General features: G+C 40.9%; 1 protein-coding gene across 1 annotated transcript in view; it reads left to right on the forward strand.

Moving 5' to 3' along the window:
• Positions 1–27,822, forward strand: part of dgkb (diacylglycerol kinase, beta) — a 677,591-nt gene that overhangs the window by 112,287 nt on the left and 537,482 nt on the right. Inside the window, exon 9 of the mRNA XM_048611787.1 lies at positions 17,811–17,946. Coding sequence (XP_048467744.1) covers positions 17,811–17,946 — 136 coding nt within the window. The remainder of the gene's footprint in view (positions 1–17,810; positions 17,947–27,822) is intronic.

Below are 27,822 nucleotides of genomic sequence, written 5' to 3' on the forward strand. Positions count from 1 at the left end.
GTCAGTTGTGTACCACAGAGTTTGGTGCTGGCCTATCTGTGTTGTGTGCATAATGATCTAGACATGATTAGTAAGTTTGCAGTTGACGTGAGAATTGGTAATCTGGTTAAAAAAAAAGCAAGGAGGAAACCATTAGACTACATAATGATATAGACTGGCTGATCAGATGTGCTGAATGGTGGGAAATAGAATTTATTCTTTAAAAAGTGCAAAATGATACATTTTGAGAAATACAGAGAATCAGAGGGACCTTTGTGTACAAGTCCATAGGTCCTTGAAGGAAGCAGGATAGGTAGCTAAGTGGCTTAGAAGGCATATGGGATAAGACATTGAATACACGAATGAGGAGGTTATTTGGAGCTGTATATAATATTAGTTAGGCCACAGCTGGAGTACTGGGTATAGTTTTGTGTCACCACACTCTAGGACAGATGTAATTACACTAGAAAGGTTGCAGAAGTGATCCACCTGCATATTGCCTGGGCTAGAGAGATTCAACAGTTATGGGAGACCAGATAAGTTGGTGTTGTATTCCTGAGAGCAGAAAAGGCTGAGGGGAGACCTCATTGAGATGTACAAAGTTATGAGGGGTGTAGATAGAGAGAAATCTTTCCCCTTAGTATGCTTTCATGCATTATCTTTGCTTTCCAAATTTCAGTTTTATGGTCTGAACTTTTTCTAGTCCTCCAAGGGATTCAGCTGATTTTAGCTATTGGTATCTGTCAGAAGCTTCTCTTTTCTTAATTCTATCCTTTATATCTCTTGACATCCAAGGTTGTCCAAATCTTGGTCCCGCTCTTTAACTTATTGGAACATAATCAATCTGTACTCGAACTATTACCTCTGACTGCTCTGACACAGTTTTTATCAGCAAGTAACTGCTCCCAGTCCACTTAAACCAAATCGTATCTTTTCTTAGTAAAATTAGCCTTTCACCAGTTTAGAAACTTTACTCCTGACATATCCATCCCCTTTCCATAGCAGCCCTAAATCTAAATGAGTTATGGTCACTCCCTCCAAAATATTCCCCTTCAGATACGCCTTGCATCTGCCTAGGCTGATTTCCAAATAGTTGTTCCAGAACTGCCCCTTTCCTTGTTGGGCTTTCTACAAATGGGTTACAAATGTTCTGGGTGCAACTTAAGAATTTTATTCTCTCCTTTCTTTGCACATTAAAGCTGCATTAATATTTGGTTGAGATTTGGGTAGCCAAAAAACCCTTACTATTATTTTTATTATTATTATTGCCTCTTTTTTCACATCACTGAAATTTGATTACATACTTGATCCTGTAATCTCTCCCTGACTCCTCAAAGGTCTATTGTACCCATACAATAGTGTGTTTACTCCTTTCTGTTTTTACTTTAATACACATACCCTCATTTGATGATCGTTCCGAGATACCATCCCTTCTCACTGCCACAGAAACATAGAGAATAGGAGGAGGAGGGGGGGAGCGAGGCCATTTAAGCCTGCTGTGCCATTCAGTATGATCATGGCTGATCATCCAACTTGCTACCGTGTTGCTGCTTTCTTCCCAAACTCTTTGATCCCTCTAGCACTAACAACTGTACCTAATTCCTTCTTGTAAACATTCAATATTTTGACCTCAGCCACTTGCTGTGACAGAAAATTTCACAGTCTCACCACACTCTCTGGCTGAAGAAATTTCTCCTCATTTTTCATTCTAAATGGCTCACCCTCCATGCTTAGACTGTGACCCCTGGTTTTGGAGGGAATTGATGTGATTGATTCCTTGATGAATATTGTGACTCCACTTCCCTTCCTCTAACATTCCCCACCCCGCATCTGGACATCATACAACCATGAATTTTAGTGAATCATGACCATTAAGGATGGAGTTCCAGAATTTTGAATCAGTAGCACTGAATGAATGCTGATACATTTTAGAGTCAGGATGTTGAGTAACTTAGAGGGAAACCTGCAGTTGTTGCCATGTTTCTGCTGCATTTACCCTTCCAGATGGTGGTGGTCTTGAGTTTGGAAGGTCTGTCTGTGGAGCCTTTGAGAATTCTGCAGTGGTACACACTGTGCATTGGTGATGGAGGGAGTGTACATTTATGGATCTGATGCCAGTCAAGCGGGCTGCTCTGTCCTGGATGGTGTCAAACTGCTTGACTGTTGTTGGAGCTGCACTCATCCAGGAAAGTGGGGATAATTCCACCACACTCCTGACTTGTGCATTGTGGAGAGTGGGCAGGCTTTAGGAAGTTAGGATTTGAATTGCTACCACAAGATTTCTCGACTTTGACCTGCTTTTGTCATCACATTATTTATGTGGCTAGTACAGTTCAGTTTTTGATTGCTGTTTACCCCAAGGATGTTGACAGTGGGGGATTCAATGATGGTAATGACATTAAATTTCAGGGAGTGATGCTTATTTTCTGTCTTGGAGTTTGTCATTGTCTGGCACTTATGTGGTGTGACTGTCATTTGCCACTTTTCAGCTCAAGCTTAGGTATCGCCCAGGGTCTTGCTGCATTTAGAAAGGAACCGTTGTTGTATTTCAGGAGTTGCAACTGGTGCCAAATACTATGCAGTCATCAGCGAATATTCCTACTTCAGACCTTGTGAAGGAGGGAAAGTCATTGATGAAGTAGCTGAAGATGATTGAGCCGAGGACACTACCCTAAGGAACTTCTGCAGGCTTGTCCTGCCGCTCAGATGCCTAACATCCAACAATCACAATCATATTCCTATGCACCAGATATGACTCCAGCCACTGCAGAGTTTACTCCTCATTCCTGTTGACTCCAATTTTGCTGAATATCCTTGATGCTGCTGTACTGAGTCAAACGTGTCTCCTTATGTGACTTAGATTTCATTTGCTAATGCTTCTGTGAAATACCTTTTTTTTATTACGCTTATAGATGCTTTATAAATATAAGTTGCTGTTGTTGTTGAACTGATGATGTTTGGGGCTGCTTTTGTGGCTCACAGCATGCATTAAGAAGTAATTGGCTGTGTATGCACAAAATTCTTGAGTGTTACTAATGAATCACTTGTTTCTGCCTGGAGCTGCAACTATTTCCAATGAAATGCTCAAGATGCTTTAAGATTCTGAAATAACAGGTTTTAAGATTGAAGATGGTGCCAACAGATTGCCAGGCAGATGTACACATTCATGGCCTGGTGGTCACGTTAACCTAACTGTGGTAAACTTCCATATCTGGAGCCCGAAGAAATGTCATTGATAAACTCTCTTGCTTCGATAAAAGGCAAGGTTAATTTTCAAATTGTACATTCGTCCTTCTGAGTATTATTGTTTTATTCTTTCACCAAAACCCAATGAGAATGTAAACCCTTTATTCAAAATGGAAGGATGACAGAAAGCAGGAAACTACATGTCAGTTAGCTTAACATCCATCACAGAGAAATATTAGAAGCTAGTATGAAAGATGTTACAGCAGACCATTTAGCTAAGTACCTGATTAATTTGAGGAGTCAATGTGGTTTTGGTTAAAAAAAAATCATGTTTGATAACTCTTTTGGTTTCTTTGAGGAAATCGTGTGCTGTGGGTAAAAGGTAACTGATGGATGTATTGCACTTGGGATTTCCAAAAGATATTTGAAAAAGTGCCACATCAAGGGTTATTGTGGAAAACTAAAATCTCGTATTGTAGGGAATGGGCATCACAAGAAGATTGGCTGTTTGGAAGCAGTGAGTAGGTGCAAAAATGGGTCCTTTTCAGTTTGGCAAGATGCAATGTTTTGTGTCCATTGATTAGTTCTGGGACCTCAACTGTTTACAATTTATATACATAACTTTGATGAAGGGATGGAAAGTATGGTTGCCAAATATGCAAAAAAATGTCAGAAAGTAAGTTGTGAAAGAGACTGAAGAAGATTACAGGAAGATATAAAGCCTGAATGAATGGGCAAATATGTAGCAAATTGAGCAATAAGGTGAGAACGTATGAAATTGTCTATTTTAGCAAAAAGAATAAAATAAAGCATGTTATCCAAACGTTGAGAGATTACTGTGCAAGATTAAAATGCATGAGTTTGGGCCAAGTCTGTTGAAATAGATAGAAAATTGGTTAGCAGAGAGGAAACAAAGAGTAGGCATTAGTAGGTCCTTTTCAATTTGACAGGCAGTAACTCATGGGGTGACGCAGGGATCGATGCTGGGACAATATAATGATTCACAATTCACTGTTAATGATGTGGATGAGGGAACAAAATGTTACAAATCAAAGTTTGCAGATGATACCAAGTTGGGTGGGAGGGTGAACTGTGATGAGGATGCAGAGATCCTTCAGCATGATCTGGACAGGTTGGGTGAGTGGGCAAATCTATGGCAGATGCAGTAGAATTTGGATAAATATGAGGTTACTCACTTTGGAAGCAAAAACAAGAAGGCAGATTACTACCTGAATGGCTGTAAATTGGAAGAGGGGAGTGTACAGCGGGACCTGGCTGTGCTTGTGTACCAGTTGCTGAAGGTAAGCGATAGGATTAGGGTTAGGGTTAGGTCGAGGTGCAGGTGCAGCAGGTGGTAAAAAGGCAAATGGTATGTTGGCCTTCGTTGCGAGAGGTTTTGAGTACAGGAGCAGGGATGTGCTGTTGCAGTTGTACAGGGCCTTGGTGAGGCCACACCTGGAATATTGTGTACAGCTTTGGTCTCCTTTTCTGAGGAAGGATACTCCTGCTGTTGAGGGAGTGCAGCGAAGATTTACCAGGTTTATTCTGGGGATGGTGGGTCTGATGTATGAGGATGGATTTGGGATTGTTTTTGCTGGAGTTCAGACAAATGGAGGGGTGGAATCTCATAGAGACTTATAAAATTCTAACAGGATTGGACAGGGTAGATGTAGGGAGGATGTTCCCCGATGTGGGTGTGTCCAGAACCAGGGGTCACAGTATGAGCATTCGGGGTAGATGATTTAGGACGGAGATGAGGAGACATTTCTTCACCCAAAGAGTGGTGAGCCTGTGAAATTCATTACCACAGGAGGTAGTTGATACCAAAACATTGAATGTGTTCAAGAAGCGACTTGATATAGCACTTGGGGCAAATGGGATCAAAGGTTGTGGGAAGAAAGCAGGATCAGGCTATTGAGTTGGACAATCAGCCATGATCGTGATGAATGGCAGAGCAGGCTCAAAGGGCCGAACGGCCTCATCCTCCTCCTATCTTCCATGTTTCTATTTTTCAGTTTCAAACCACCAAGTTGCAGAGGCCTCTGGGTATCCTCATTCATGAATCACAAAAGGTACAGCAAGTAACTAAAAAAGCCGATTGAAATTTATCATGTGTCACAAGGGTAATTGAATATGCAAGCTCGGAGGTTATGCTTTGGTTATACAGGGCAATTTTGAGAGCACATCTGGAATACTGTTCACAGGAGTGGCTAATTTATATAGGAAGGAAGTAAATGTATTGGAAGCAGTTCAGACAAGGTTTAATAAACTAGCCACCAGACTGGGCAGTGTGCCTTTTGAGTAAGGGCTGAACAGACTAGACTTGTGTCTACTGGAGTTTAGAAGAGTCAGTGATGAATTGACTGAAATATACAGCACCTTGGAGGGTCTTGGCAGGGTAGCTGAGAAAAGGATGTTTTCTCTAATGGGAAAATCTGGAACTAGTGGTAACCATTTAAAAATGGGGGTTAACCATTTAAGCAGAGATTAGGTGAAATTTTCTATTTCAGAAGGTGAGGAGTCTTTGGAACTGTCCCTCTGAAAAGGCATTGGAAGCAGAGCCTTTCAATACTTTTAAGGCAGAGGTAGATAGATTTCTGATAAGCAAGAAGGTGACAGCTATCAGGGCAGGTGGAAATGTGGATTTGAGATAGCAAACCGATCGTCCGTAATCTTATTGAGTGGTAGAGCAGGCTTGCAAGTTGAATGGCCAACTCCCATTCCTAATTCATGTGCTGTTATGTAACACAAGCTTACTGCTGCCAAGTTTCTGAATGTAATTGATCTTGAATCCAATGTGAAACAACTTGGTTACTTTTTCTTGCTCAGCAATATTTACATTTTACTTGTTAATGCCCTCTACATGTTGTACATCATCAAATGGGCTTCATTCCTGCTTTGTGGTCCTACAGGGAGAAGTTACATGCCAAGCAAGTGTTATGGCAATGAATGGCCGAACCCCACTGATAATTAAACTAAAACACAAGCCCCAATCTGTTATGACAGGAGAAGGGATTCCCCTCTAATAATTACCCCCAAAGCACCCAGAGAAGCTCACCTTTCCTTTCATAATCTATTAAAAGAAAGAAAGTCCCTTATCTCCACCTTACAAGTAACAAGAAACAACTTATTTATTTAACCCAACAATGAATAAATTAACAAAATTGCTAACAAACCGACAATTCCCCCTTAGACTACTAACTACTCCCTAACTGGTCTAAGTTCTACTAGAATGCTGTTTAAATAAAGACAAGTCCCACTAATATAAATCTAATTAATAAGAAGCAATAAATTGTAACTTAATCTTTCTAAGTTTGCACAGAGTGTCATCTGGAATCTTCTGTCATCTCCGATCTCTTCAAAACACCTTTTGCTTGCTAACTCTGCAGTCATGGATGTTTTATCTCTATAATTTCTTCAATGAGGACTTTGAGCTAAAACACCATGGTCCCTTTAATTAATTAGATGGGCTTTCTCTGAGAGCTGAATGGTGCTAACTCTGGCAGGTGGCATTTGGCTGTCTCCAATTTTTTCCAAATGCCCTTGTCTTATATACCAGTAATGACACCATCAAACTCTTATAATATGATTGGTTTCAGGTTGTCAACACCATTAGATTTAAATTCAGTTGGGTTTGAGTGCTGCGTTTGGTTTTAAATTAATTGGCCAAATTCAAACTTCTTGTCACAGCATCAAAACAAGACTACATTTCTGAAGAAGGCCCGAAACATCAGCTTTCCTGCTCCCCTGATACTGCTTGGCCTGCTGTGTTCATCCAGCTCTACACCTTGTTATTCCCTTACTGTTTTGCCTGCTGCCTGTAAGGCTTTTGTGATACACTTGTTTCACTTCTTAAGGCTCTCTGTACTGACTGATCACAGACATACATTACAGACAAAGGACAAATCTCTTAAAGGAACCACACATTTTAGCTTCCTGCCTTCCACCTCACAATTACTGTACCCAACTTCATAACACAAGTGAACTTATAAAATGCATCCGGTAAAATAAGGACATTAAAAGCAGCAAATGTGCTAACTTCTGAACAGAGGATAAAACAAGTTAGTGTCTCTACTAGAACAGAATAAGAAATACAGAAGTTTTTCTTTCATAATTCCATAATTCATTTTGAAATGTGTTCTTAAATGCAAAGCATATATATAAAAAAGTGATGTTTTGTAAAATTTAAATAAAGCTGTCTTCAAAAACTACTTAATCAGAATTATATTTTATTTCTGCAGCTGTAATAAAATGAAATGAGATAGTACAAAATAAAATTGATGCGTGTTAGGCAGGAGAGTGAAAGATTATTGGGTTAGGGCCAGAATGTGAAGTAATCAGATCAACCATGATCTCATTTAATGGACGACCAGGTTGAAGGGTGGAGTGGTCTAATTCTGCTCCGAGTTCACATAGTGAGCATGTTACTTAAACTAAATTGTTTAATACATCAATAATATTCATATCACTTGAGGCACAGTACATCTTTTACTAACTTTATGCAGGTGAAAACTGTTGTATAAATTAATGGTTCTGAAAGACTTAATGTTGAAGCTGCATTAAGCTTCACTCAGTTTGATGATTTCACACAATCTTTGTGGGGAGAACAGTTCTAGCATGAAGTTCTGATGGCAACAGACATTTTATCTCTAGATCCCGACAACTGATTTGCCTAATTGTTCAATGCAACTTGCACCTATTACTCCCATGCAGTATGTTATATTTTGTGCAAGAAAAATGCTTCTTCATGTAAATACTCAATAGTAGTTTATATTCTACCATTTCTAACATTGTAGACCCAGGAGTGGGGAACCGTTTTACATTGGAAGGCCACATTTTATTTAACTGCGATCCTATAAGGCCACATGCTGAGAATTTAACATTTACAACAAAATATCATATTTTTGTTGACATATTTACTAATTTTAGTTAAAGCCTGCTATTATGTGAGGACTTTAAACAAAATAAAAATTCAGCAAAGACACATTTATTTGTTTGGCAAAGTTGATAATAGAACTAATAATAAGTGAAAAATTTAAATAACAAACCATTTAATCACTTTGTTGTGATTGCTTTTTACGAGATAGGGATTGGATATTTGGTTCCAACATCGTTGATTGTAGCTTTAATTTGTCCTCCAGGTGAATGTCCGTCATCTGAGATCTCAAGTGCGTTTTAATTTGTGTCACGTATGAAAATGTTGATTCACAACAGTAGGTTGTGGCAGAACAAGACAGCATTGGACATGCACATTGACATAGATGTGGGTATTCAAGGGCATTTTCCATACTTCAATGGGATCCTTCTTAGAGTCAAATAGAGACTTTGGAATATTATCTTCTGAGAGCCCAATCAATTCCATCTGTAAGTCATCAGGTGCATTGGAGACATCAACCAGGTGTGGTTGAAAAGCTGGTTTCAGTGTGAGATCATGTTTCTCAAAATTTGCAAAACTTTCATTGTATTCTTCAATCCAAGAGTCTAGAACAGCTCTGTATTCTTTTACGTTGCATTTCCTTAATGATTTGCTTGTATCCTGTTCATTAATTACCTTCGCCAGTTTAGGACAGTGTTCAGCTGAAAGTTCCGATCAGGTAAGGAGAGTTTTGAAAAAGGTCAGCTTTTTCCAAAATGCTTGGATTTTTAGCCACATATAATATATAGATTTAGTTTAACCTTGCAAAAAAAAATTCAAGTCATTTTGCTTTGATATCATATCACACTAAAATGCAGCATTTCTGCAGAAATCCTCTTTTGCCAGTTCACATGATTCATTCAGTTCCTCAAAAAATCTTTTGATTTGTTTGTGCAAGGATAAAAGATTTGTAAGTATTTGTCCTTGTGACAACCAACTTCAGAATGATATGGCAGATCCACACTGAATGTTCCATTTTCAAGCTGAAGCATGTTGCGAAATTGGCAATGCCGTGATGAATTTGCTCGAAAGTAGTTTACAATATTTATAACTTTATTTAATGTGTCACTTAAAACAGTGGATTTGGCACGGAGGTTCTGTTGATGCAAAAGACAGTGAAAGGAAATCAAAGTATCTGGATCTGGCAATTCTTTTGTAGTAATGCAACAAATCCTTCAGGTTTTCCTCTCATGGAAGGTGCACCGTCTGTGCATACACGTACTAAATTACATAAATTCAGTTTTGCTTCGTGGCATTCTTCTTTGGAGATAATGAAGATGTCAATACCACATGTCCTCACTGCAAGGTACCCAAGTGTACCCAAAGCCAGTAACTCGTCATGGCAATGAAAATCCGCAGTTATGACACGAATAAAAAATAACACTGCACTGAGTCAGTAATGTCAATGGATTTATCCAAGGCAATTGAAAGATAAATGTCTTCACTTTGGTTCTTAAGAGTTTGCGTAATGCTAATATGCATTTTATTTCTTTACTGTTGCAAATATGGCGTTGCAGAGCAAACACATCATTTTATCTTTCACAGCAACTATGTAATACTGCAATTCCCATTCTTCTTTGAATACTGTGTTGTCTTGCTTTAATGTTCTTAGTTTTTGACATGACTGGGTTACCAGTAAAATTTTTAAAAATGGTACACAGATTTTAAAAAGGCAGATTTAGTATTTGCAGATAAATAGGCAGATGACCACAACTAGTACCCCAAAAGGCCGCAGATTCCTCACCTCTGTTATAGACTTTTAGAATCAGCAGAAAAAAAAGAGAATTGGTCGCAGGACTCTACCCCAACCATAAACCATCAGTGGGTGGAACTGCAAGTACAACATGGTGATTAGTGGTGGAAATCATTGGTTAAAAGCTCAAGATAATGGAGAAAAAAAATTCAGAAGAAAATTGAGTTAGGAACGTTACCACTTTCAGAAGACACACAACCATTCAGCAGCTAAAAGTATGTGAATGGACGAGCAGTTAGCATCAAAACAGTTCTTAAGGTGTGCATTTAGTTCAAGCTTTTATACTAAATGTCAAGCTGATCAAATAAATATACAACTGTGTCTACTCGGCTCTATAACAGATGATGTTATAAATCACCATAACGTACGAAAAGACACACATATTTTAAAGTAATTTCCAACAGTTTTTAATAATTATTTCAATCTGAGGACAAATTGAATTCCTGGAAGAGCAAGATTTAATAAATAAGTTCAGCGTCTGGGGGAAATGCATGGATAATATCATCAATGACCTTTACAGAGATTGTAGAGAACTGTGACTATGGAACTTTGAAATGAGAATTTGTAAGATATGGAATTGTTGTTTGAATTACTGATAAGTCTTTGTCAAATCTACTCTAATTCAAAGAAGAATTAACTTTGGAGAAAACATTTCCAATTGTGCTAGCAGCAGAAATCAGGAAGACTCGCCGAAAAATCTTGAGAGGAGAATGACAGCTTTGTGACAGGAGGAGAACAGAGTCTATCTCTTCTACAAGATGTACAGAAGTGGGGCACAGTTTTAAAGCAGCAAAAAGCCAAATGCTGTCTTGCATAAAGATTTTAATGAAGCAGAATGTCTTTCTTGAGAAAATAAACCCATTTCAGACAGTGCACCTCGATTAGAAAATATTCCCGAGGGAAAGTAGTGATCCATTTGTTTCATATTTGAGAGACATTGTTTACATCAGTGGATATCCGGTAACTTTTCAGCTCGATATTGGGGTGAGTGTCACTGTCTTATTTGATTGAATGCCACTACCATTCTTCCCTTAACCCTGCAGTAATTCTCAATTATTGGATGCCACTTCTAACCACGAATGGTGATGCCTTCTTTCTCCTTTGTCTTGCAGCTTCTGCCAACTTAATCTTGACTTCTGTGATGGAACGCCTGGCTCTGCCTGAAGTGGCCTCCTCGATCTCTGAGAATATGGAAACCCCAGAGGAAGCATCAGCGAGGCTAGCTCTTCACCCGCCCAATAGCTCAGACACTAGCATTCAGTGGGAGCCATCATGGTAGAGAGTGAGGCTACACAATCTGGTGAGCACCTCACAGCAGCAGCTCGGCAGCTGGTTGAGGAAGAAACACCCCAGACGCTGGCATTTGGAGGACTGCCAGAAACTAAGCACCTGCTCAGCCCAGACCAGATATGGCCCTGTGCTTTCAGCAATCGGTGGCTCAATCTAAATGCGGCATGGTGGCTCAGTGGTTAGCACTGCTGCCTCACAGTGCCAGGAACTGGGTTTGATTCCATCTTTGGAAGACTGTTTGTGTGGTGTTTGCACGTCCTCCCTGCATCTGTGTGGGTTTCTGCTGGGTGCTCCGGTTTCCTCCCACAGTCCAAAGATGTGCAGGCTAGGTGGATTGGCCATGCTAAATTGCCCATGTTGTCCAGGTATGTGCAGGCTGAGTGAATTAGCCACAGGAAATGTAGGGTTACCAGGATGGGGTGGGTGTGGGTGGGATGGTCTTTGGAGGGTCAGTGTGGACTCAGTGGGCTGAATGGTTTGCTTCCGCACTGTAGGGATTCTATAATATTCTATGCTATTAAATGCACAAGGTGAAAGAGGAGACACAGATAAGCATGCAGTACCCAAAGTCTGTCCTTGCTGAGAAGCTGCATCAGTGAGTGAGTCAAGTGACCATCTATTGGTCTCCATGGAGACAAGGAGACCCAGGTACTGCAACCATAGGGCCCCAGCTATCAGGCCTCGAAGCCACAGTCACATTAACTCTGGACTTCATTTAAGGACCACTCTGTAAAGACTTGGAAAAAATGGATGCCTGCTTGGTGCACGTGCAGTGTGCTTGACACACAAGCTGCTGGCATGTGGTGCTGGTGTGGAATTGACATGGCTCGCTGCCAGACAGAAAGATGTGCCCTCTTTAGACAGAGGACTGCTTAACAGCAATGTAAGTTAGCAGTTTGTGCGACTGTGCTAATGGCTGAGCATGGCAAGGTACAGCAGGGATGCTGTGAACAAGCAGGTGGGTGCTAAATAAGCAAACACTAAGAGCACGATCGAGCATCGATGAGACATGGCCTGGTCCAGTGTGTGAACTGGGTGTCACGAAGTAACCCCGCTGCAGTTTGTTGATGTAATTTGCAGGTGAAGTCTGCATTGCAAGCTTCCAGAGTGCACTGCCGCTGAATAATAGGAGTGCCTGGATGGTTGAGATGGGCTGACGGATGTCTTTTGCCAAATATCATAGAGGAGCAGAGAGTGCAGTTAGTACCCAAAGTCATGTCCTAAGCTACAGTTTGGTTGGAGATGACATGGGGGTGATTCGGCACAAATGGCAGGTTGAATCTGCCAGGTACATGCTCTGATTTCCTTATTGAGGTTTCCTGATATTGCACTTGCTTGGTGAACATGGTAAGATGGGAATGTGGATATTAATGACACAACTTGTGGTGTTAACAAGGCATTTAACAAGCATTAATCCCTGTCTGTTGGCATCTCGCTGCTGCCTAGCAAGAACCTTGCTACATTGCTTGGGAAAATCCTCAAAGGTGTCGTGAAGTGGCTGGTTCTGTCACCTGATTCTACCACACACATCATTATCTCCCACAATGCTCACACCCCCATAAGATTTCACCATTACTGTAACAACCAAAATTGGAGTGGTGCGCTGATTCCAGTTCCAATCCTGTACTGGTCACAACAAACTTGAGATTGAACCAGAGTGGTGATGTGGAAAATTATAATAGGTTTTTGACTGTATCTGTTTAGTATTAGAAACAATTTAGCCAGGTCTATTTGATTAAATAAAAGTGACTTGAATAAATACGCAAAGATTAGTAACAAAAAATGATTTAGACTGTGGAAAGATAGAAATGACCTGTATTCAAACTTAACCTCGGACAAATATGAGTTGCAGACAACCCCACACAAGACACCAATCATGATCAAGACAGATCCCATAGATCTTTCAACAATCTCAGTCCCAATGTTAATGACACTGTGGGTCACCAATTCACATTAAAACTCCAAAAAGGATTATGATTCTTAACTTTGGATGTCCTGAACTTGAATCTCCCTCAAGTGTTGCTCCATGGACTGCCTCAATGCTTTCTCGTGTTCTGGTTCTTCAAGTTTTTTTTTGCTGGAATGAAGCATCCTGGATTTTTGGATGCTGTACTCAGCCCTTACTCAAAGGCACTTCACCAGCATTATGCAAACAGTGGGCTTCACTAAGCCATTATACCCCAGTGTTTGTTTCCTGCACTCCAATCTGTCTCTGTTGTGAAAAAAACAAAATGACTTGTGGGTTTCTTTCATTTTTGATCACAGCTGTACAGAACTATTAGTAGCATATGGTTTCCTCTGCATCATCACAGTGTAGAAGCAGGCCATTCAGCCCATCAAGTCTACACCAACCCTCCAAAGAGCATTCCATCCAGCTCCGCCCCACTACTCTATCTCTGTGACACTGCATTTCCAATGGCTAATCCACCAAGCCTGCATCTTATGGGCAATCCACCTAACCTGCACATCTTTAGACTGTGGGAGCCCACACATACACAGGACGAATGTGCAAACTCCACACAGACAGTGAGCTGGAATTGAACCCAGGTCCCTGACACTGCAAGGCAATGGTACTAACCACTGTGCCACCCCAGCTCCTTTCAGGAGTTCTGACTACAACACTTAGCTACTCCTAGGACTTCATCATAATTTCTAACTGCGCAGGGTTTTCTAATTGTCCTTGACTTCTTGCTAATTTCCCAATTGCACAGACTCAGTGCAATTCAATTGCGTTATCGGGTAAACAGTTCTTTCCTGCAAGGAGTTTGGTTCTGTCTCTATTAGTCATTCTCTCCAACTAACTGGTCACAATCTGTCTTCACTTAACTCAACATCCTACTTGATGCATAATCCACAAGTCAGTCACCTTTCTCAGCAGGCCATTCCTGTGATCGATTTAAATATGCAAAAATTGCCCACCGGACATGGAAATTAGTGCATGTCATGATTCTGAATATTTAAAATACATTAACATTTTCTTACAAGCTTAAAAGGTTTTCAACAAACTTCTTCCACAAAACATTGATTGCAGCTTAATGTACGAGTGAAATGAAGACAGTTCTGCAAATTGATAATAATGATGAGCTGTGTTTGAACGACATAAAGTATGACTGATGTGGGATTTAAAGTCAAGCAAGTGCAACATGCTGTAATAAACAAAGCCAGAAATGTTTTGTGCTAATTATGCTTAAAAATGCAGTCCTGCAGTCTATAAATCAAAAATGTGTATGAGGTAAAGCAATTTTTTTCTACCAGATGTTTTCACCAATTTCCTGTTTTCTACGCACACTCTCAAAGGTTATGGCATGCATTCTGGGTTGTGTTTTCTGGTTGACTGTAGTATATTATCTTAAGTTGACAACTGTCATGTGATTTTTGGCAGTCATTTTGGTTAACTATTCAACTAAATCTCAAGCCTAACCCTGCCTAACCTCTACCTGCACATTTTTTCCATGGCTGTATTGCTTACTATCTGCACACAGAATTATTAAGGTTTCATTAGTAGTATGTTTCATATCAGTTGGATGAATAAGACACAAGCTCTTTGAGACTAACTGTGACCTCTCTCCTGCTGCTGTAGCTGCGCCAGATAACCCAGCTAACAGATAATGAGTCAGGCATTGAAGCTATGACTATCCTGAGGTGTTTGATTATTTGGTATCTTAATAAATCAAGATATCATCGGCATGAAATCTGAGTTATTACTGGTTAATACTGATGATCAAAAATTACCATTGACAGATCATTCTTGGCAAGAGGACAGACTTGGGTTTTATTTGCAGTGTATTGAAACCATTGGTGGAAGATGATTCTGAGAGAAAATGTCCAAAGTATTTGATGTCCAGTTTATTGAAACTCCAAGTGCAAGAAGTATGGAAAGTATGGTTTTCTGCTGTATTTTGTATTGTTTGCACATGGAATTATTAAGGTTTCATTAGTAGTATGTTTCATATCAATTGGATGAATAAGACGCAAGATGCAGAGGAAGATCATCTCCAAATTCCTCTCCCAGGCTTTTCAACAACATCACTTGCGTGGTTATTGCCATTCCTTCATCGTTATTAGGTCAAAGTACTGACCTTCCAGATGAAAATGTGAACGATAAACATGCAATGTCTTCATGAACAAAAGACTGGGCATTATCAAAAGTTGAAAGGCAATACCTAAAGGATTATCACTCAGTATGAATGTATTCTAATCATATTAATCTGAGCAAAGGCGGGTTATGCAACCAGGGCAATAAGGCAGCTTGCAAGTCTACATCAGTCCAGATAAGAATTAAATCTGCACTGATGGCATTATTGTAAACCACACACTAGCCATTTAGTCAGCTCATGTATCAGCTCCTCCCAAATCTTCCTCTCATGCAGACACTATATGGGTTGTTCATGGAATTACTGTTGAATTAAAATCCTTGGTTTGGATATGAATTTTACAAAGTGAGAAATAGAAGTCTATGAGATAATGTGCAAGGAATAATATTGCAGAATTGGGCATAATTGGGATGAGAAGAATAAACATGTAAACAGAACAGGAAAAAAAAACAGATTTTTCACATCCTTAAGACATTCTGTAAAACTGTAGATTTCTGAAATACAAAGTTTATTAATACACAGTTTATTGTGGCTATTGTATTTTGTAAAGTGAGTTTAAACTAATTCCCTGTTCATTTCTCCATGTAGCTCTAGGGCTCATTCTCACTTTCAGTACGTGTTAAACTAACAATGAATTGCTCACCATTCTGGAATCCATTTGGTTTTCATTTTCATTGGTTATGACAGAAGCTGAAATTGGGCAGACAATCAGCTGACAGTTTATCATCCAAGCAGTGAAGGTGAAAATTATCTCCTCCCTTTTTCTGGTTTATTCCTTTGCTTTAAATGTTTATTCATATTTGCCTTAAGAACGCATGATTCAGTGCATTAATATCGATGCAATAACACTGTGCAAAGATCTTACTCCAAATCTCTTTCCTCATGATTAGTATTAATACGAAGTCGATACATGCCTCACTGATTCCTAAATCCAAAGCCTTTCTGCTTCACTTGAAGTAACTTGAGCATCTAAGTTCTCTCTTCAAAACAACAGTTTTCCAACATGACTATCATCCTGGTCATTCACTTTGCTTGGCATGATTTTTAATGTTCTTTGTATAATGCAGAATTGCAAAATGTACTCAAAGGTAAGTATTCCTATGTAAATATATTATTTATTACCTTTTTGCCTTTGTACCATATGTTCCTGTTTATAAAATCCAAAAAGCTATTGCTTATTTTTATACTTTATCATCGTAAAAATTGTGTCTTGAGACCATGTAGACAGATAGTGGGGAGAAAGGTTCAATAACAAAGTGGGAGTGGAAAACAAATTGTGGATGAATCTTGTACAAGACCACACAATGCAAAATGATTCACTAGCTGTATTTTTTTATGGTAAATTTATACTTTGAATATGAATTGTGCTTTTTTGCATAAAAGGTTACAATTTTGAGGACATTGTCCTGGCATTATTTCTAAAATAACGTTTGAAATTTAGGGATTCAAGAGTTCAAATTGTGCAGTCAATGAAGATGTACAAAGAATCACATAAGCTGTTGCCAAATAGCTCATGAAGTTGAATTGTTCAAATTTGGTTTTGGCTTTAAATTGAAAGTAATTGCCTTAGAGGAGGACCTCCCAAAGTAGAGTCAGAACCCCAAATGGAATTGCAAAATTTGAAGTTATGGTCCTCAGCTCTGAGGCAGCAGTGGTTGCCATGGAGATCTGACCAAGTTGTAAAGCTGTGCTCCCACTCTAACAGAGCCCAGCTTTCAGTCGCCTCCCCCACCACCGCACTCTCAGTTCTAACTGAGGGATCACAACAGTTTTCTAGCTTTGATATGGGACCACAGTCAGAAAAGATTTAGGAAGCACTCCTTATAGGAAATGTAACAAAGGCTCATCAGACATGATTTCTGAGGTGGAGGGATAGTCCTATGAGGAAAGACTGAGCAGGGTACGTCTATATTCCCCAAAGTTTGGAAGAATAAAGTGTGATCTCGTTTGAACGTACAAAATTGTTAAAGGATGTGACACCCTTTGTTTCCCCAGGCTGGAGAGTCTGGACGGCCACTTAGGATTCAAACGAGGAGAAATTTTGTCACTCAAAGGGTTATTGATCTTTAAAAGTTTTTTACCCCAAAGATCTGTTTCGGATGAGTATACTCAAGTCATAAATGAAGAGATCTTTGACGACTAAAGGAATCAAGGGTTATGAAGACGATGTGGGAATGGGTAATTACGGGATTGGAGCAAATGATAAAACTTAAGGGGTTGATTGGTCAATTTCTTTTATTACATGATGATTATTTGAAAAAATGAAAGGAAATGGTGAACAATGGGTATTTAACTGGACTACAAAACAGATGACAAAGGTGCTACTCCATCAGCATTCAGCGTTTCTACTTTAAGCAATTTAACAGCAAATGTATTGATTTGATATATTGTCATCTATTTAATTTTCTAATAATCAAACATTTTAAATATACATTGTTTTACTGCTGTTATCTTCAAGAAAAATAAATTGTGTGTACTTCATAAGCCACACACAATTCTCAGTGAATTAGTTAGGCATCTGCCAACATTATTTGAAAGTTATCTTTCATTTTGTTTAGGACTGGAGTGCTCTGAAACAAAGAGTGAGCCGCAGACAATCAAAGGAATCCCATCTCCTTCTGTAACGTCTTCCCTTGCCAGCAACGATGAGTCAGATGTGGTTCAGTTGAAGGATATTGTTTGCTACCTATCATTACTAGAAGGAGGACGACCTGAGGACAAGCTGGAATGTATGTATATTGTGCACATTTTTAACTTCATCAGTAGTAAAGCTGTTGGATGTTATAGATGTGGAATTTCCTTTGAGCTTTAGCCAATTATCAGAGGAAATGAGGATAGATTTATAAATGGTAATGTTGGTGATCAGGTGCTAAATTTAGGACCGATTGAGAGAAGCCGAGACGATAATTCTGTGGATGGCACTGTAGTTTTGCAGTGCTTACCAATTTGATTGCTGAGATTACACATCATAACAATTAATCTTAACAGAGCTGGTGAGCAGCATACCTGAAAATGATTGGCCTGGAATAATTGTCACCACTAGGCCACATCATAAAATCGAGCCTACAAAGTAATAGAAGATGATTGTTATTCTGGTCTTCCATGCCTGCATGTATTATACACATGAACGGCTCCCTATATATGAATAAAATATAGCTATTAAAATAGCTACCAGTGCAAAGTGTCTTTCCCTTACATTGCAAATACCCAGCAAAGTTATGATCAGGAGGTTCAAAGAGTCAGTAAGACTCCATAGATCTTTAAAATTGGCTGACTGGTTTTCATAGTTCCTTGGAAATTAGGTACAATGTACAGCTTCAAACTACATACTCCATATTCAGCTTCTAAGACAAAATTGTTGGATTCAATGCAGTGTTTCTTAGGGAGGCAAGAGACTTCAAGTGACGACAAAAAATGGCGATGGAAAATATGAAACAATTGGTGGGTAAATTTATCGTGGCACTATAAATCACAGTTTCTAACGTATGTAAAATAGAGATACTGGAGATTTGGAGCATATGTGGAGAGAGAAACAAAGTTAATGTTTCAAATAATCAAGACTGGAAACAGTTAGAAGCAAGTGACTGAATCGGGGGAAGGGAGGCAGAACGGCGAAAGGAAAGGTCTGTGATACAGTGCAAGACAAGAGCAATTAAGTGACGAAAACCTTTATAGCACCTGAAAAAAGGAAGTGATATTGGAGGAAGTAAAAAACACAACAAAATGTGCCTAGAAGATGTGTGAATGGATAAATCCTGAGTAGCTGTCACGCCAAAACAGTAAAATAAATAAGACATAACTGAACAAGTAAAAAAATTAGCGAGGGGGAAAAAAAAACAAAATGTGTGCTATGTTCCAATCTAAAATTGGTGAATTCACTCCTGGGTTGAGAAGGATTTAAAATGCCAAATTGAAAGTTGAGGTGTTCTTTCTATAGGTCAGGTCAAAGAGACAACAATCAGACTGGGTGCAAATGGAGAACAAAACTGACAAGTGACTCATACTTTGAGGTGATGCTTGTAGAATGAATGGAGGTTTTCTACAAAAATCTCACTTAGTCATGAGATACTTCCTCCTTCTGTGTCTGTGCTACACAGTAAGGTAGGACAGAAGTAATATGTGCCTGGTTATCTCTAACTAAGAGGGAAATGTGAAAAAAGGTACAGTAACGGAAGGAAGGTATGCTGAGAGTGAATGAACGCGAGCAGAACAAGCAAACAAGCTGGAAAAGCAGACCCTGCTCCAGTTCATAAACTAGGTACATGACCCTGAGCACAAAGGATTCCTCATAGAATCATAGAATCCCTACAGTGTGGAAACAGGCCCTTCGCCCCAACAAGTCCACAGCGAACCTCAGAGCATCCCACCCAGACCCATCCCCTTATAACCCACCTAATCTACACATCTCTGAACACTACGGGCAATTTAGCATGGCCAATCCACCTAACCTGCACATCTTTGGACTGCAGCAACATTTGCAATGATAGTTGTCACTGCAGCTTGAGTTGCAGCACTGAAGAACAGAAGTATCCTATGAGTGAATCAGAGACGTGACTGTTCTAAGGCTCAGTCCTTCTTCAGGTGTTAGTGAGAGAGGATATCAGACACAGAATTTATAAGTAAAAGATCAAAAGTTCACACCACTGATGAGGATGTACTGAACAAACCTAAGAAGCTGTTAAATCTTTAATCACTTAAAAGGTATTAATTGATTAATATGTGTATGTAAATCCCCGAATTCCTTTCAAGTCACTGTCCTGAGAGAACTAAAGGTTTTATCAGTGTAAAGAAAAGGTGACATTTTAGGTCAGACCTTGTTTAGAATCAGTTTGTGTTTTAGTTTTGAGTAAGGCTAGTTTTATTTCTAAAGTAGGAATTTATAAAATGCCATATTGACTGACTGTCAATATATTGTGTGCTTTTTGCACAAAATAAAATGTATCTGCAAGTAACAAATTCACCCCATAGATTCACGTGTTTGTGTGTGTGCGTGTATGTGTGTGTGCGTGTGTGTGTGTGTGCGTGTGTAAGAGTGTACATTGTGGTGGTGTCACCTGTAGAGCAACATGAATCCAAGATCCCGGTTGAGGCCGTCCTCATGGGGACTGAACTTAGCTATCAGCCTGTGTTCGACAACTCTGTGTTGTTGTGCATTCCGAAGTCTGCCCTTCGAGGACGTTTACCCGAAGATCCAAAGCTGAATGTCCTTAACCGCTGAAGTGTTCCCCCACTGGGAGGGAACACCCCTGTCTGGCGATTGTTGGGCAGTGTCCATTCATCCGTTGTCGTAGCATCTGCATGGTCTCACCAATGTACCATACCTCAGGACATCTTTGCCTGCAGCGTATGAGATAGACAATATTGGCCGAGTCACATGAGTATCTGCTGCGCACATGGTGGGTGGTGTTCCCACGTGTGATGGTAGTGCCCATGTCGATGATCTGACATGTCTTGCAGAGGTTGCCATGACAGGGTTGTGTGGTGTTGTGGTTGATGTTGTCCTGAAGGCTGGGTAGTTTGCTGCGAATAATGGTCTGTTTAAGGTTTGGTGGTTGTTTGATGGCGAGAAGTGGAGGCAAAGGGAGGATCCTGGCGAGGTGCTCAGCGTCATCGTTAATGTGTTGAAGAACATGGTGTAGTTTCTCTGCTCCCGGGAAGTACTGGACGGCGAAGGGTACCCTATCAGACATATCCCGGGTCTGTCTTCTGAGGAGATCATTAGGGTTTCTCGCTGTGACACGTTGGTACTGGCGATCGATGAGTTGAGATCGTATCCTGTTCCTATGAGGGCGTCCTTCAACACCTTCAGGTATCTGTCCTGTTCACTCACTGACTCACTGACTGACTCACTCACTCTCACACTCTCACTCTCTCACTCTCACTCTGTCACTCACTCTCACACTGACACTCACACACTCACTCTCTCTCTCACTCGCTCACACACACACACACTCTCTCTGTCTCTCGCACACACGCGCACGCGCACACACTCTCTCAGTCTGTCTCTCTTTCTCTCTCACACACGCACTCTCTCTCTCTCTCTCTGTCTCTGTCTCTGTCTCTCTCTCTCTCTCTCTCTCTCTCCATCCCCCCTTGCTCACATACACACACTCTCCCATTTAACAGCATCTTCTGTTCGTTTAGTACATCCTCGTCAATGGTGTGAACCTTTGATCTTTTACTTATAAATTCTGTGTCTGATGCTACCTCTCTCACTAACACCTGAAGAAGGACTGAGGCTCCGAAAGCTTATGTTTTCAAATAAACCTGTTGGACTAGAACCTGGTGTCGTGTGATTTCTGACCTTGTCCTCCCCAGTCCAACACCGGCACCTCCACATCACGGCTACCATCGACACCACCAACTGCCGGCTCAAAGCGGAGAGGATCTCCAAGAGGAGAGGATCTCCAAGAGGATCGAGCATATTGACACAGGCATCAAGTTTCTACAGAAATGCAAGAAATCAGACAAGTTGCCAATAAGACTACAGATCGTGAACCCACTCAAATTGACCTACTACACTGATTATGTTGAGAGACTTTGCTGCTGCACCTCTCACAAACTCCTCGATCATCTTGTACACCAACATGTACGTGTGTGTGTGTGTGTGTTGTGTGTATGTGTGTGTGTCTGTGTGTGTGTGTGAGAGAGAGAGAGAGACGGGGTGGGGTGGGGAATTGGTGGTGGAACTGGACGGACACCTGAGGTGATGGGCATATGGAATGCGCTGCTGGCGGTGGTAGTTCCCTGGCGTGAGGGAGTCCAAAACTAGAGGGCATGGGTTTAAGGTGAGAGGGGAAAGATTTAAAAGGAACCCAAGGGGCAGTGTTTTCATGTAGAGGATGGTGCGTGCATGGAGCGAGCTGCCAGAGAAAGTGTTGGAGGCTGGTACAATTACAACATTTAAAAAGCATCTCAATCGGTATATGAAGGGGAAATGTTTAGAGGGATATGGGCCAAATGCTAGCAAATGGGACTAGATCAGTGTAGGATATCTGATAGACATGGAAGAATTGGACTAATAGGGTCTGTTTCCATGCTGTAAAACCTTATGACTGTATAACTTCTCATGCTGTCATAACTGCCCTGATTTTGGTTTTATTTTAGTCACTAATGGGATGTGGATGTCGCTGGCTGGCCAGCATTTATTGCCTGCCCCACGTTGCCCTTGAGAAGTTGGTGGTGAGCTACTTTCTTGAATTGCTGCAGTCTGTCTGCTGTTGGTAAACCCACAACGCAGTCAGGAAGGGAATTCTAGGATTTTGACCCTGCAACATTGAAGGAACTGTGATTATATGTTAGGATGGTGGGTGGAGGGGAACTTGCAGGTGCTGGCGTTCTGATGTATCTGCTGCCCTTGTCTTTGTAAGTAGTAGTGACCATGGGTTTGGAAACTGTTGTCTCAAGAGCCTTGGTGAATTTCTGCAGTGCATCTGGTAGGTAGTGCACCCTATTGCTACTGAGCATCGGTGGTGGAGGGAGTGGATGTTTGTGGATGTGGTGCCTATCAAGCGGGCTGCTTTGTCCTGGATGGTGTCAAGCTTCTTGAGTGTTGTTGGGGCTGCACCCATCCAGGCAAGTGGGGAATATTCCATCATGCTCCTGACTTGGGCTTTGTAGTTGGTGGGAAGTTGGGACGTGAGTTACTTGCTGCAGCATTCCTTGCCTCAGACTTACTCTCTTGTAGTGACTGTATTTATATGGTGAGTCCAGTGAGTATCTGGTCAATAGTAACCCCCACGGTGTTTATTGTGGGGGATTCAGGGACGGTAATGCCATTGTCAGTCAAGGGGCAGTGGTTAGATTTTCTCTTTTTCTCTTATTGGCGATGGTCATAGCCTGACATTTGTGTGGTGTGAATATTAATTGCCAGTTTTTAAGAAAGTTATCGTCTGTACGTGACAAACAACAACACCTTCCAGTCGCCAACCATTTTAACTCCCCCTCCCACTCCCTGGGTGACATGTCCATCCTGGGCCTCCTCCAGTGTCACAATGACGCCACCTGGAAACTGGAGGAGCCGCACCTCATATTCCACCTCAGGACCCTACAGCTCAGTCGCCTGAACATAGAATTCATCAGTTTTAAAATCTCCCCACCCCCAGCCTCATCCCACGTCCAAACATGCCTCTCATCCCTGCCTCCTTGACCTGACACAACCCATCCATCTTCTCTCCCCACCTAATCCGGCCTATCCTTCCCACTGACCAATCCCCACTACCCTTACCTGCGTCCACCTATCACCATCCCACCTACCTTCCCCTAGCCCCACCCTTCCTCCCTCTATTTATTTCCCAGCTCCCTTCCCCCTCCCCCATTTCTGAAGAAGGGTCCCGACCCGAAACATCAACTTTCCTGCTCCTCTGATGCTGCCTGGCCTGCTGTGTTCCTCCAGCTCCACACTGTGTTATCTCTGACTCCAGCATCGGCAGTTCTTGCTATCTCCATCTAGCACTATTGCCCTTTCACTCCTCTTTTGCCTCTCCTGTGCAGCTGAGCTGCTTGGCTTTTGCCATATTGCTGAAATGAACCATCATCCTCACTAGTATCCAAAATGAAAAACTAGTTCATGAGTGAGATAAACTCAGAGAGCTCCTGCACTACCTGCTAAGTTTTCCTTAAACTGTCTAGTGATCTCCATTCCCTCTCTGCCTGCATGCACTTAATGGGCTGTGGGCTCACTTTGCTAAATCTACTATTTATGTAGTTCTTAGCTTTGTGTGGATACCAAATTGACTTTGTCTGATACTTGAGTTCCAAAATCCAGAGCTCAGATTTCTGCAGCTGCAGAGCAAGGAAACAGGCTTTTTTCATTCTTGCTGTGCTCCCAAAAAGAAAAAGCAGGGAGAGAGCACCCCCTGTTGGATACTTATAGCTACTGCTCCCTCACCATCTACTACAATCTGAAATTGTCAATGGTTGTACTGTAGGGAACAATAATTTGGTGAACATGAATGTAGGTGAATCTTGGTAAAGTTCTAGCACAGTGGGAAGTCAGCTGAGACTTGTGACTCCCACCCATATTTACCTACACCATGTTAGGCTGCCGGTGAGACAAGACCCCAAAGAAGGTCAGCTGTCAATTTTATTGTATTAATAGGTCAGCTGCACCTCTATTCTTGAGGGTTTTGAAGTTTACCTTTGGTTCCATGGGCTCTCAGCTTCTTGAAATTCACTAGTGATTGCAGAGTGCAAAACCAAGAAGGAGCTATTGAGGAAGTGGAGTTGTGAAGAGGAAGCAATGCCAATAAAGAGTCAACCCTCAAAGCTGTTTTCTTGCATTCTTATGAGAAAGGCTTTGATTTTAATATTTATGCTGAGAAGTTGTTTTGAAAATGTTGGGAGTGGCGTCTATACTTTGCATGTTTGGCGGCCTGACCTGCACTTTGGGAACTCTGATCTATCAGGTCAGCAGTGGGCGTCTGTTATACTCGGTCACTTCAGAACTCAGCTGAAGACCAAAAAGACCAGCAGCTGCATTGCCAACAGGCTGCCCACTCCTGTATCTCCACAGGACCGAGGGCATCAACAGAGAGCCGCAACATGCAGGAGGCCATAATCATCACATAGGACGACAGGAAGTGGGTTAACTTTGAGCTATCAGACCAGCAGGGATTAGGTAGCCTCAGGTGCTCGTGTTAGGTGATGTCAGACATTTGCAGCCTGTTGAAACTGGAGCTGTTGCCAAGTGAATCTTGCGGCACCACGTCCCCCTTGGCTGTCAAAGTGATGACCATCCTCAAGCTCTTTGGCGTTCAATCCTTCCAGATGTCTGCCGAAGACATTCACAGGATTTTGCAGTATGCCTTTGATAAAGATGGATGGCATATTTACCAGGGCTGTCAACTTCAGTTATGGTAATGCCAATCTGAGTTAGGTTTGCAGCCACCACTGACTTTCCCCAGGCATCCAACATCATCGCATGTGCGCATACAACAGTTAAAATATATTTCAATTACTCTGGCGTGTTTATCAGCTCCAAGGGCTTCCATTTCATCAGTGCTTGGCTGACCTGCAACAATGCTGTGTTGGGAGGTGGGTACGAGATTCCCAGGCAGCTCCCATGATGCTTTCCTCGGACAGACATCCGCCCTTCCTAATCAGTAAATTTGTGCACAAAAATTTCCCACCAACAACAGCACACTAATGAATAAAGAACCTATTTATTGTGTTGTGGGATACCAATGGGGTGTACACAGGGTATAAATCTTCAACCTGTCCCCTCCCCCCGACAAATACTTAACTTTGAAACCTTGCCATTGGATCTTTCACACCCACCTGAGCAGACAATGAGACCTCGGAAGAGCAGCACCTCTGACAGTGTAATACTCCAGTCTCCCCACTCCCTTTGCCACATCACCATATCCTACCATACTGCATTATGCGCAGCTTTTGGTCCCTTTACTGAAGGAGGGGTATACTTGCCATGGGGAGGGAGCGGCAGAGTGAAAGTTGATGAGAATTAATCTCTGGGATGTCACAATCGTTTTATGAAGAGAGACTGAGGAGACTGTGTCTGTGTTCACAATGGTTTCAAAGAATGAGGGATGACCTATTTGAAATGTATAAAATCCTGACAGATTGTGACCAGGTTGATGTAGGCAAAATATTTCACTGGTTGGTGAATCTAAAGCCAGTGGACATAATTGCAGGATAACGAGGAGACTATTTAAGACTGAGATAAGGTGGAATCCTTTAACTCAAAGAGCTATGGAAGTTCAATCATTAAACATGTATGTGACAGAAATTGAGAGATATCTAGAGACATTAAGGGAGATTGTGATGATGTGCGAAAGTAGGTTTGAAGTAGATCAGACATGATCTAATTGCAAGGTGCAGCAGGCTCGACAGGCTGAATGGCCTTGTCCTGGCTCTATGTTTCAATGTCCCTGTGTTATTTATATGTGTATTTGTGCATGAAAACTCTTGTTGTGTGGTTTTATACCCACATCTGTGAGTTGGGGTTCAAGGCCCATTGGACAAGAAGAAAGCAAGTTCAAGATCAGTTTTCAGGCTTGGGCTTCTTTACAATTCTGTCTATTATATATTAAGATTAAATACTACAATACATGGTATTCAGAGATGTGAGTCTGTAAGCTCACTGATGTATTATTGAAATACTATTCCATGAGCCGTATTGTTTAATGCTTGTTCATCTACCCCACACGCTGCTCTACACATCTCTTTAACACCCAGTGTTATGGCTGGACTTCAGGCTTCGGATTGGGGCTGTTCATATGTTTCTCTTTTCCTTTCATCGCGCTCACACCATGCTCTTTATGCCCAGTGGGGAGCAGCTCACTGACATTGCTGCAATGATGCTCCAGGGCTCTAAACATCCACATGATTTGATACTTTCTGACCTTTCCAAGCACTCTCTGAATGTTTGTGTATGCGCATGTAGTTCAGGTTCCTGCACTGTTGTTTCAATATTGAGAAATCTTTGCTCAACTGCTCTTAAAATTACTTGTCATTATTGTCACACATTGTGTTCTGAAACTAATGGGTCAGCCTGACAACCACAATCGATAGATGTTTATGTTGCTTGGCAATAAAAGAAATGTTGTGTGTCAGTTTTCAATAAAAAACGGTGCCATTATTGGCAGCTCGGAAAGCTGCACTGTTTTCTTTTAAGATTTGTGCAACCAACTGACAGTGTTCTTTAAATAATTGCATTACCTTTACAATAAATTACTTGCGTCGTCTAACAAGTGTGCATTATATGTTGCTGATGAAGAAGCTAGATTGGAAGTTTGGCAATTTTGTTCAACAAGTAAGTAACTTGGAACATTTCAAAACACAGTGCAAGGCTATAAAAAGTGGTGGTCAGGATCGTGACAAAACTAATGCATTTGAATTTATGCATCTGTCAGGTTTTTTTTTGGACTTGATTAGAAATCATGCAACAATGATTAATAGCTAGTTTAGGAAAATAGTTGGCCCTTTATGTATTGCTTCATTAGATTCTGTGGGCAAGTCAGAGATTCTGTCTTGATATGATGTATTTCTGAAAGTACCTACGAATCAAATGCACTCGATGCACAAATTCAAATGCATTAGTTTTGTCACGATCCTGACCAGCCTTGCACTGTGTTTTGAAACGTTCCAAGTTACTTACTTGTTAAACAAAATTGCTGAACTTCTGTTCTAGCTTCATCTTCAGCAAAATATAATGCACATTTCTTAGACAATGCAAGTAATTTATTGTAAAGGTAATGCAATTATTTAAGGAATATTAATAAACAGGAAATTCTATTTCATCTTACCTTTCTATTTAAAAGTAGTTACTAATTATCCAAGCAGATGAAAATATATGGAGTAAGCTTCAGTTTAACAGTTCTTTAAATATTACATATTTATATGTTATTCATAAATCTGTGAAGTATAAGCTGTAACCTATACAACATTGTGATACAATAGCAATACTTGCAAGTGAGAATGATCAGATAATTACGGAGTTATAATATTACGAGAGAATGATGTAGAAGTTTCAGTGTTGGACTGGGGTGGACAAAGTCAGAAGTTACACGACACCAGGTTGGAGTAACACTGCACTCACCTCATTTGTATGATCTTTTGATCCCTCTGCCCGTAAATTCTGTATC

The sequence above is a fragment of the Rhincodon typus genome, chromosome 2, assembly GCF_021869965.1.
Source record: "Rhincodon typus isolate 14 chromosome 2, sRhiTyp1.1, whole genome shotgun sequence".
In the NCBI taxonomy this organism is placed as follows: domain Eukaryota; kingdom Metazoa; phylum Chordata; class Chondrichthyes; order Orectolobiformes; family Rhincodontidae; genus Rhincodon; species Rhincodon typus.